Below are 10,646 nucleotides of genomic sequence, written 5' to 3' on the forward strand. Positions count from 1 at the left end.
TGCTAACAGGCAGATTACAAAGCTTTAGAACAGTTTGTACAATCTTTTCTGAGGGATGGCCTAATCTATTATGCCATAGTGTGATATCATTTTGAACATTAGGATTACACTTGTGGCAACTTGACATAGAGACCTCAGAATTTTGAAAAGAAACAGTGAAGACACTTTTGACACTAGGACTGCTACAGGTTTGAGGAGAGTCATTCTTGATGATTCTTTCCTTGAGATTTGAGGAAACAAGATTGATTTGTGTAGAATCAAAAGTATATAGGCCATTCTTGTGCATCCCCTTCATCAAAGTAGTATGAGTCAATTTGTCCTTTACACAACACATGTCAGCATGAACTTCAAAGAACACATTATTATCTTGAGCAAATTTAGATACACTAATGAGGTTCTTTGTTATTTCAGGCACATGAAGTAAATTATTAAGAATAAGAGGCTGTGTAAAAGATGAATTGGAGGGAATAATAAAGGATTGACCAATATGTTTAATAGACAAACCTGAACCATCACCAATGTGCATTTGACCCCGTCCATTGTAATCATAGAAGTTTGCAAGATTTTGGGCCTAAGGAGTGCAGTGATTTGTGGCTCCCGAGTCTGGGTACCAATTGGTATCACTGGTGTTGTTAGCAGTGGCAATATTAGCCTGAGGTTGGGATGTTGATGCTGAAGTTTGACTGCTATTCGAACCTACTGGAGGCCTTGTGAAATTCTTATCAAAACGATAAAGGCAGTCTTGCACAACATGACCAAATCTAAAGCAAAGTTGACATTGTATTCTAGTGTTGAAGTTCATACTAGTTCGTCTGACTAGATCCACTGAAGAACCGTGAGTTGCCTCTGCCAAATTGTCGTTGCTGTCTGAACCTCCTGAAAGCAAGATTAGCTTCAATAGCTGAATCTTCTTCACCAGTGACAATATTGGCACTCAGATCAACTTCTTTCCCTGACTTTTCAATTCTTGATTCCAAAGCTAACAACAGAGCCTCAATTTCTCCAACAGTATAGTTTTCGATTCGAGTGTTGGAGGAGATTACAAATGTGTCGTATTCACTGGGGAGTCCCTTGAAAATAGCTGCAACGTGATCTCGATCACTGAGAACTTCTCCTACAGAGGCAACCAGGTCCACTGTTTGTTTCACTTTGAGAAGGTAATCATTGAGGGATAATGAGCCTTTCTTTAAGTTCTGCAACTTAGTTCAAAATTCCAGAATTTTGGAGGAGACTTGTAATGTGAAGTGTTTTTCCAGTGTTGTCCAGATCTGATGTGAGGTGTTGCAGCCAACCATTCTTGTTAAAAGACTTTCAGTCATGGACGATAGTAACCACGAAATAAGGAGTTGATCTTGAATTTCCCAATCGACATATGCAGTATTGATTCTGTTAGCAGCACGATCTTCATTGGTCAGGAATTCAGCTGGAGGAGGGTCTTTGATATATCTGAGCAATCGATTCCCCTTGATAGCAGCAAGAACTTGTTGCTTCCAAAGAAGAAAGTTATGATCATTTAGATGAATCGAAATGTTGTGATTGAAAAATACTGGATCTTGAGAATTTTGGTTGGTTCTTGATCTGGAATTTGGTTGAGCTCCATGGACAGCTGGATCTGCTTGATTGTTAGCTGAGTTGTTTCCAATCGTTGCCATGTTTGCAACCAGAGGAGGAAACTCCCACTCTGATACCATGTTAAATCTTCTAGCCACGAACACAAGTTCATAAAGAAAACAAAGTAACCATGAAAGTAAGAAAGAAGAAATGAGAGAAAGAAAGACAGAGAAAGAATGAATGAAAAGATCTCATTGATTAAAGGAGAGTAGTACACTGGTTTATATACATATCAGTTGCAACTAACTGAATACAAACAAACTAACAGATACAACTAACTGATAACAGAATTAACTAATGGTCTATTCCAACACTATTATTCAATAGATTTGCTTCAGGTAAAAATGATCTAGCTTTGATATAGTTTCCTAACACTGCGCTGAGATCCACTTCCTATTCTGTTTTCTCAATATGGAACTCAGTGGCAAGACGAAGAGCCCCTCTCTCAGCAACATAATAGTTTCCTAATCTATTATTAGTTGAGATGACAAAAGTGTCATACTCACTTGGAAGGCCCTTGAAGATCGCTCCACCATGATCACGAACACTAAGAGCTTCACCAACAGAATCAAGTAACTCCACAGTCTATTTAACCCTATTTAAACTTGAGAAGATACTCATTGAGGCTCAATTTTTCTTTCTTGAGGTTCTAGATTTGGTACGAAACTGCAAATCATGGCCAAGACTAGGAAAGTAAAGTACTGTTTGAGTGTAGGCCAGATCTGGCGAGAGGTTTCATAGCCAAGCATCAGTGTGGAGACTCTCATTCTTGGAAGAAAAAAGCCAAGAAACGAGGAGTCAAATCTTGTTGATACTAGTGAAGAAAATCAAGATTTAAATTTCTAGCTGTGCATTGGAAAGAAATTGAGGAGGCAGACTTTCCATGAAGCCTTGGAGACAATTCCCTCAAATAGCCTCTAGTGTACTTGTTGTTTCCACAAAAGAAAATTATGATCATTGAGTGATTGAATGAGATTGGATTGTGTTAGTCAGATTCTTTCTATTATTCACGCAGTTGGAGGAAAACCAGGAGGGCGATTGTCAATCTCGTTTGTCGGACATTCGCCTGAGCTAGATGTGGTGGCCATGTTTGCCATTAACGGTGGTGGAAACTCTGATATATGTTAAAACTCTTAGCCATTTATAATAGATACAGACACTACAAGAAAACCAGCTTTTACCGGCGCATTGTTGCGCCGGCAAAAGTACCCTGACTGCGCCGGCAAAGCTTTGCCGGCGCAGTTGTGCGCCGGCAAAGCTTATCTGGGAAGCTTGGTCGGTAAAGGACTTTTTACCGGCGCGTATATTAACTGCGCCGGTAAAACGTCCTTTTACCGGCGAGTAACAACGCCGGCAAAAAATAAGCGCCGGTGTTAAAAAATGCCCTTATCCGCCTTGAACCTGCTATGATTAGGTTTTGCCGGCGCAATAGTGCGCCGGCAAAACAATTGGCGCCAACAGTCAGATTGGCACCAATAGTTTTACCGGCGCACTACATGCGCCGGCAAAACTATTGGCGCCAATCTGACTGTTGGCGCCAATTGTTTTTGCCACTTTTTACCGGCGCACTATTGCGCCGGCAAAAGTATTAAATTTTATTTTTAAAAAAATTTAATTAATTATATTTAATTAATTTTAATATTAATTAATTAAATATAATTAATTATATTTTTTTAAATAATTATAATATTATATTAACAAAATAAACCAACATAATTTACATTACAAGATAAACCAACATTAATTACTACTAAAATCAGTATATAAACAAAATGTTAAATGTTCGAACTGGATAATAAAAAAAGTACAGTTCTATAGGCGGGTAATGTCGTCATCGTTGTTTCTCTGAGTCTCGGGAGGCTGCGATGATGATCCAGCACCAGCAGCAGCCGATGATCCAGCACCAGGAGTGGGCAATGGTGGAAGATCCATGGGAGGCAAGTTGAAACCCGGCACAGCTCGAGAAAGATACTCAAACTGATCTTGGAATCGTCTGAGGTAGAGTTGTTGTGTCTCATACTGCTGCCTCGTATGTTGAGTTGTCTGCTCCGCTTCCTCCACTTTTTTCTGTAAAGCCTCGTACTGTTCCATTGTAACAGTCGGTTGGGCTGAAGGATGCGTGGCAGGTGCTCTTTTGGCCCCAACTCCCTTCAGTCTGGGGAGATGGCCAAAGCCTCTAAGATGCCGAGATCGTTCCCCGAGTACTTGCGTCATAACGGGTAAGTCTCGGGGGTGCGTGTAGGATCGACGCAGTTGTTCGGGCTCATCTGCAGTGGGCGCTGGTTGAGTTGCCGCTATTTCAACCATTTGCTCCTAAAACAATTAAACAAGTAAGTTAAATGGTTAATTTTAACACAAAATAAATTGAAAGAAATAAATAAAAATTGAATTAAAACGTAAACTTACGTAAGCTTGTTGCGCGAACTCGTTGCGCCAATCGTTGCCTTTATGGTGAAACTTTTGAAAAGTTTCCACCGCAGTTGGCAGCTCTCCTGTGTCGGGGTTAGCCTATTTTCAAGAGAAAATATATTAGTAATGTTATTTTACTAGAAAAAGTTAAATGAATGATAGTTAAATATAAACTTACCCCTTCGACAACATGTGAAACAATGGGCTTGGAGCCCCAGCCTCCTAGAAATTTCATCTTACCCCGACTTTCTTTATTTTTCGCTGCTCTCGCCTGAAATTAATAATTTTTCTAACAATTAATTATTTATTATTGACTATATAAATTAAACATTACCAAAATTTCAAATTTTAAAAAATGTACCTTTTGTTTGTCTGTGCTCCAATAAGCGATGCAGTCACTCCACACCTCTTGAGTTACTCCCTCAGGAGGTGACATGTCGGCCCTCTCCTGTCCAAGCTCCTCAATGTTTTGTATCCACTTCTTCTTGCAGTCTGCCCTCCAGTCACGTAAACCCTTTGACATCTCGTACTCACCGTAGTCTACGAATGTAGGGTTATCTCGTGGGAGGATAAACTTGGTCTGCGACTTCGGTAATTTTGTCCCCTCTGGAAATAGATCAATCAAGATGGACAGCAACATATTGAAAGAGTGGTTGCTCCACCTATTCAAAACCTTGCAGTGCATAAGCTTTACCAGTGCATTAAGGGCTGATTTTTTGCAACCTGGATATAACTCAGCCTCCATCTCCTTAAACAAGTCATCGAACTTGTTGTTGTCGTTGATAGGGGGTTCATTGAAAGAATCAGTAGTGTTAGCAGATTCGTCAAACCCAGGGTCCCCTCTTAACATGTCCGCCAACACATCTGCCATTTCCTCTTCGTCATTTTCGGGAAGTTCAAGCGCGAGAATTTTGAGAGAAAGTCTCCCCGTGAAAATACCAGGGGTTGTACGAAGGTTGGATCCCGCTGAGAAATAAATGAACCCTTATAGTTGCAGGTGTGTGAAAATTGACATTCAAACACCGCATGCATGGGCATCGAGCTAATCCGTCAGCGTTCACGTGGTTCGTTGCTACCGCAACGAACTCGTCAACGCCACTTCGAAACTCTGCAGAGTGCCGGTGCGCCTTCATCCAACTTCGGTTGGCAGGCATCTTCCACTACGAAGTATTTAACAAAAACAATTTAAAAACAAACAAAAAAATATGCAAGTGTCCTAATCCACCTTCTCACTCCATTACTAAAAGGGTAAAGAACCTATCCCATTCAGGTTTGTAATATACATATAGTGCAATCTACGCTCTTAAGATTATTTCATTTTTGTAAAAATTTCGGCAGCACCTCCCCACAGTTCTTATAAGTTAGCAAACTTGTAGTAATTAAGTTTGCCGACTTACAAGAACGTGTAAGAAGACGTTGTACCAAAATATCTACTAATGAAATAATCAAATAAGCAATAGATCATACTATAAGTATAAAACAAGCCCAAACTATCCATGCGGACAAACGATCTGGATAATTTGGAGAAGCGTATTTAAGAGTCCTTACTGACTCAGCCTCTCCAAACGGGTCTAAGGTATTTCGTGCATGTGTAAATTTAAAAAAAAAAAAATTATCACTATGTGATAATACAATTTTACTATCCTATCTTTGGTGTATAACCAAAGAGATCAAGAAAAGATAATAAAAATTTAATTTTATGCTATTTTAATATCTTATGCTCATTTGTACTTACTTTATAATTACACTTACTTTATGCTAATTAGATTAAATTCTTACTATAATTACTTTAAAATTTTATTTTATTTTATTTTTAAATTATAAGTATAAATATTTAAAATTTATAAATATCACTTCATTACATTTTAAATTTTATAATAAACATTAATTTATAACTTTTTATTTAATTTATTTAAAATACCCCCCTCTCACTCTCTTCGTCTCTCTCTCTCTCTGACCGAACTGAAAAAAAAAAAACATATAGTCCGATGGTCGGACCACATGGTCCGATGGGTCCGACCAATCGGACCCATCGGACCATGTGGTCCGACCATCGGATCATGTGCATTTGTTTTTTTTTGTTCGGTCCGAGAGAGAGAGAGAGAGAGAGAGAGAGAGAGAGAGAGAGAGAGAGAGAGAGAGAGAGAGAGAGAGAGAGAGAGAGAGAGAGAGAGAGAGAGAGAGAGAGAGAGAGAGAGAGAGAGAGAGAGAGATATTTTTGGAGTTTTGAAAAAAGTGTCATATTTTTTGTAGTGTAAAATGTATTGGTTTTAAAAAAAAAATTGACCATTTTTAAGTATAGAAAATCAAATTTCCCATTACAAATTACAAAATTTTTAATCTTCAAAATATCATTTGCTTTCATTTTCAATTTTGTAATAAATATTCATTTATAATTTTCTATTTTATTTATTAAACTTAAAAATTACAACCTTTTTAAAGTTCATCACTTACTTACTTTTTAAAATTAAACAATAATTAGTAATTACCAATTTTGACATTTATTCAATTAAATTAAAGATTACAAATTTTTTTTTTTTAAAAAAAAAAAATATTACCTATTATATTTTATAATATATACTAATTTTTTAATATTATTTATTTAAATTAAAGATTACAAATTTTTTAAAATAAAAAAGAAATTTTGATTACCTATTATATTTTATAATATATATTAATTTAAATTAAAGATTACTAAAACAAATATTTTGATTACCTATTATATTTTTTAATATATACTAATTTATATTTTTCTATTTTATTTATTTAAATTGAATATTATAAAGTTTAAAAATTTCAAATACATTTTTTGGAATACTTTTGACATTTTATGATATACATTATTTTACAAATTTTTATTTAATTTATTTAAATTAAAAATTACATTACATAACTATCTACCAAAATTTGGGCAGCATAACGGCTTAAAAAGCGTAAACCCAAAATTTTCAAAACCTATCAATATAGCACAAACAAACTTTCGATAACAACATATGAAAAATAATAAATCACACCACCGATCAGACTGCAGTATTTTATCACAGAACCTACTTCACTAACATGTATAGGCATACTAACTTATAACAAAACTATTAAATTAATTACTAATATAAAGAAAAAAAAAACAAACCTGAAGCAGTCCAAAAATGACAACAACAAGCAGGAGGCGGTGCTTCGGGCCGGTCAACGGGACCTAATTTCATAAAAATAAAACTCAATAATTAAAATATCAACACACATATACACACATAAATATATATACATACACTTATACTTAAACTTAAATATATATACACATACACATACATACACACACACACATAAACACATACACATATACATATACACACATAAACACCTATATACTCTCACATATTTACATATACTCTCACATAAATATATATACACATATACATATATATACATACACCCACATACACATACACATATACATATATACATATATACACCCACATACACATATACATATATATACATACACCCATATACACATATATACATCCACATCCACATACACATACACATACACATACATACATACACATACAGAAATACATATATATACACATATATACACTAATAAACACATTTACACATACACATACACATTTACATAAACTTTTCAAAAAAAAATTAAAAAATACCAGGAGGTGGGGCTTCGGGGTGTGCGGTGGAGGCTACTGCGGCCGGTGGTGGTGCCCGACGAACGGTGGTGAGTGGCTGCCGGCGGTGGGGATTTTTTTCCAAAAAAAAAAACAAATTTTTTTAGAGAAATGAGTGGGATTTTGAGTGAGATTGATAGAGAAGTGAGATTGAGTGAGAATGAGTGAGATTGAAAGAGAGGGATGAAGGAGATGAAGGAGAAATTTTTTGAGAGAAAAAAAAAAATTTCTGAAAAAAAAAAAAGCAGAAATGGGCTCTGCTCGTCGAAGGGGATATATGAACACTTTTACCGGCGCATTGAATTGCGCCGGTAAAAGTGGTCATATAACCCTAAAACCAAACGCACCGTTTGGCTTAACACTTTTACCGGCGCAGTAATGCGCCGGTAAAAGTAACCCCACCTACCACGCGTTTTATTTCCCCCCAAATTTTCACGAGGGCGGTTAACATTCCCACCAAAATTTGGGAAACTTTTACCGGCGCAATTGTGCGCCGGTAAAAGCCTTACAGAATTGGACATGTGTTCGCGCCATTTGGCGGTTCAGTATTCATCTTTTACCGGCGCATTTCATTGCGCCGGTAAAAGGTATAGCTGAATCCAATCCCAAATTCAGCATCTCATTAATGCTGACAACTTTTGCCGGCGCAATTGGTCAACTGCGCCGGCAAAAATTGCTTTTCTTGTAGAGTGAGATAAGGAAATAAATAGAAAGGTATTGAAAGAGATTAAAGAAGTGGAAAGACTGAATGTGCAATCCTTTATTCTCATTACTCAACAAATACAAAGAGCAGAGTTTACATACAGATACAAAACAAGAAGGAAGCTAACTGCATTCAGTTAGAACCAGTAGGACAAGGCTAACTATCAACCAAAAGCAACAACCTTTAGCTAACCAATTCTAACCGTACTAACTGTCATTGACTGTTCCAACACAACAAACCAATTAAATATATGTGACAGAAAGAGAGTCGTGTAAAAATATGAATACGCTTATAGACCAAATCTCAACCAACCATTTTTCTACATACAAATTCAAAAGCTTCTATAACATATTATTATAATTAAGATCGGTATCTAATAAACTACATTAGTTAAATTTTCTTTTAATAATATTTTGTTAATAAATAAATTGGGCAGCCATACCAATTTGGGACAAGCTATCTTTGTCACCAACGATCAATTAATCTATATGCACACGATAATTTATGAAGACTATTACATATGAATATGACGTATATATGTAATATAAAAAGCACAAAATTTCAATGTGTTGCTGTATCTCAATAATATATATGTATAAAAAATTTCTTAGTCAAACTACTCTGTATATAGCTACATTATAGGTAGTTCTAGTACATGAGAAAAGCACATTTTTAGTATATACCAATTGTCATACATCGCCGGCTAATTAATTAGCAGGCTCTGGCCGGCCCACATTTTCCATACATAACACTATAGCACATATTTTCACATATATATACACACAAAATCTTAAAAATATATATATGATCATCAATTAAGAAATTAAAAACAAAAAAAAAAAGTAAAGGTAAAGGTACTAATACATAATAATAATAATATTATGAGGCAAGCGGGAACATATTCAGGAATAAGATTTGGAGGGAATGGGAGTCATTGTTTGCCATTAGCAAGGATTAAGAAGATTATGAAGAGTAGTAGTGGTAGTGGTAGTGATGAAGAAGTGAAAATGATATCAGGAGAAGCTCCAATTGTGTTTGCCAAGGCTTGTGAGCTTTTCATCCAACAACTCACTCATAAATCTTGGACACTTACACTACAATCCAAGAGGAGGATTCTTCATAAACACGACGTTGCTTCAGCTGTTCTAGCCACTGATCTCTTCGACTTCTTACTTCCATTGGTAGAACATCAAAATGATGATGATGATCTTAAGTCATGAATTACAGAATTAAAGAGACTATTAATCTTGGACCAATAATATACATGATTATCTCATATATAATCAGACTGTATATATTATTAATTATCTTTATTGTTTATATTTATATGGGGAATCACTTATATAATATTTTTTTTTTTCTTATTTTTACGGCATGGATTGCTCCGGTAGTTCTTATTAGGGATGTTCATCAAACTGCTCAAATCGCTCAAATCGCCCGCACCGCACCACGCCGCAAAAAAATGTGGTTTGAAATTCTTTGCGGTGCGGTCGCGGTTTGAATTTTTCCTAAACCGCGCGGTGCGGTGCGGTTTGCGGTTTTGAATTATTAATATGCGGTTCAAACCGTACCGCACCGCATGTTATAAAAATACGAATTTTTATATTTATTTAGGTCAAATATGTGAAGGCCCAACCTAAGCCCACTAATTATTGCATTGTTGAAAGAGGAAATTACACTTAGTATGGGATTTTAAAAGTTCTTATGATAAATATGGCACATTTAAGTTTGGCCAATTTATATGGTATTTTTTTATTTTTAGGTTTTTTTATGGTATTTGATATGCCATATATATGTAATTAGGTTTCTAAATCCCATATTTAATGTTTTTATTTGTTTAGGAATTTTTATTTGTCATTGATGCCGGAAAAGTCACCGGAGTTTGCTGCCGGTGCCGGAAAAGTCACCGGAGTAGCGGTCGGTGCCGGAAAATTCGTCGGAGTTGCTGCCGGCGCCGGAAAATTCGTTGGAGTTGGCATTTTTGCCGGAAAAATCACTGAAAAATCACCAAGAAACCGGTTTCTTGAAGTCTAAGAAACCGGTTTCTTGGTGATTTTTCCGTTGACAATGCCAATTCTGACGACTTTTCTGACGCTAGCAGCTACTCCGGCGACTTTTCCGGCAGCGACAGTAAACTTCAGAAAAGTCATCAGAATTGGCATAGTCGCTGGAAAAATTACCAAGAAACTGGTTTCTGGTTTCTTGATGAAGAAACCAGTTTTTTGGTAATTTTTCCGGTA

At 36.0% G+C, this 10,646-nt stretch overlaps 1 protein-coding gene across 1 annotated transcript; it reads left to right on the plus strand.

Moving 5' to 3' along the window:
• The first annotated feature begins 9,194 nt into the window (after positions 1–9,194).
• LOC115716131 (nuclear transcription factor Y subunit C-3-like) lies at positions 9,195–9,816 on the plus strand. The gene has a single exon (XM_030644862.2). The coding sequence runs from the start codon at positions 9,288–9,290 to the stop codon at positions 9,624–9,626; it is 339 nt and encodes a 112-aa protein (XP_030500722.2). The 5' UTR covers positions 9,195–9,287; the 3' UTR covers positions 9,627–9,816.
• Positions 9,817–10,646: the final 830 nt, after the last annotated feature.

Source organism: Cannabis sativa, chromosome 5 (genome assembly GCF_029168945.1).
Source record: "Cannabis sativa cultivar Pink pepper isolate KNU-18-1 chromosome 5, ASM2916894v1, whole genome shotgun sequence".
Classification (NCBI taxonomy): Eukaryota; Viridiplantae; Streptophyta; class Magnoliopsida; order Rosales; family Cannabaceae; genus Cannabis; species Cannabis sativa.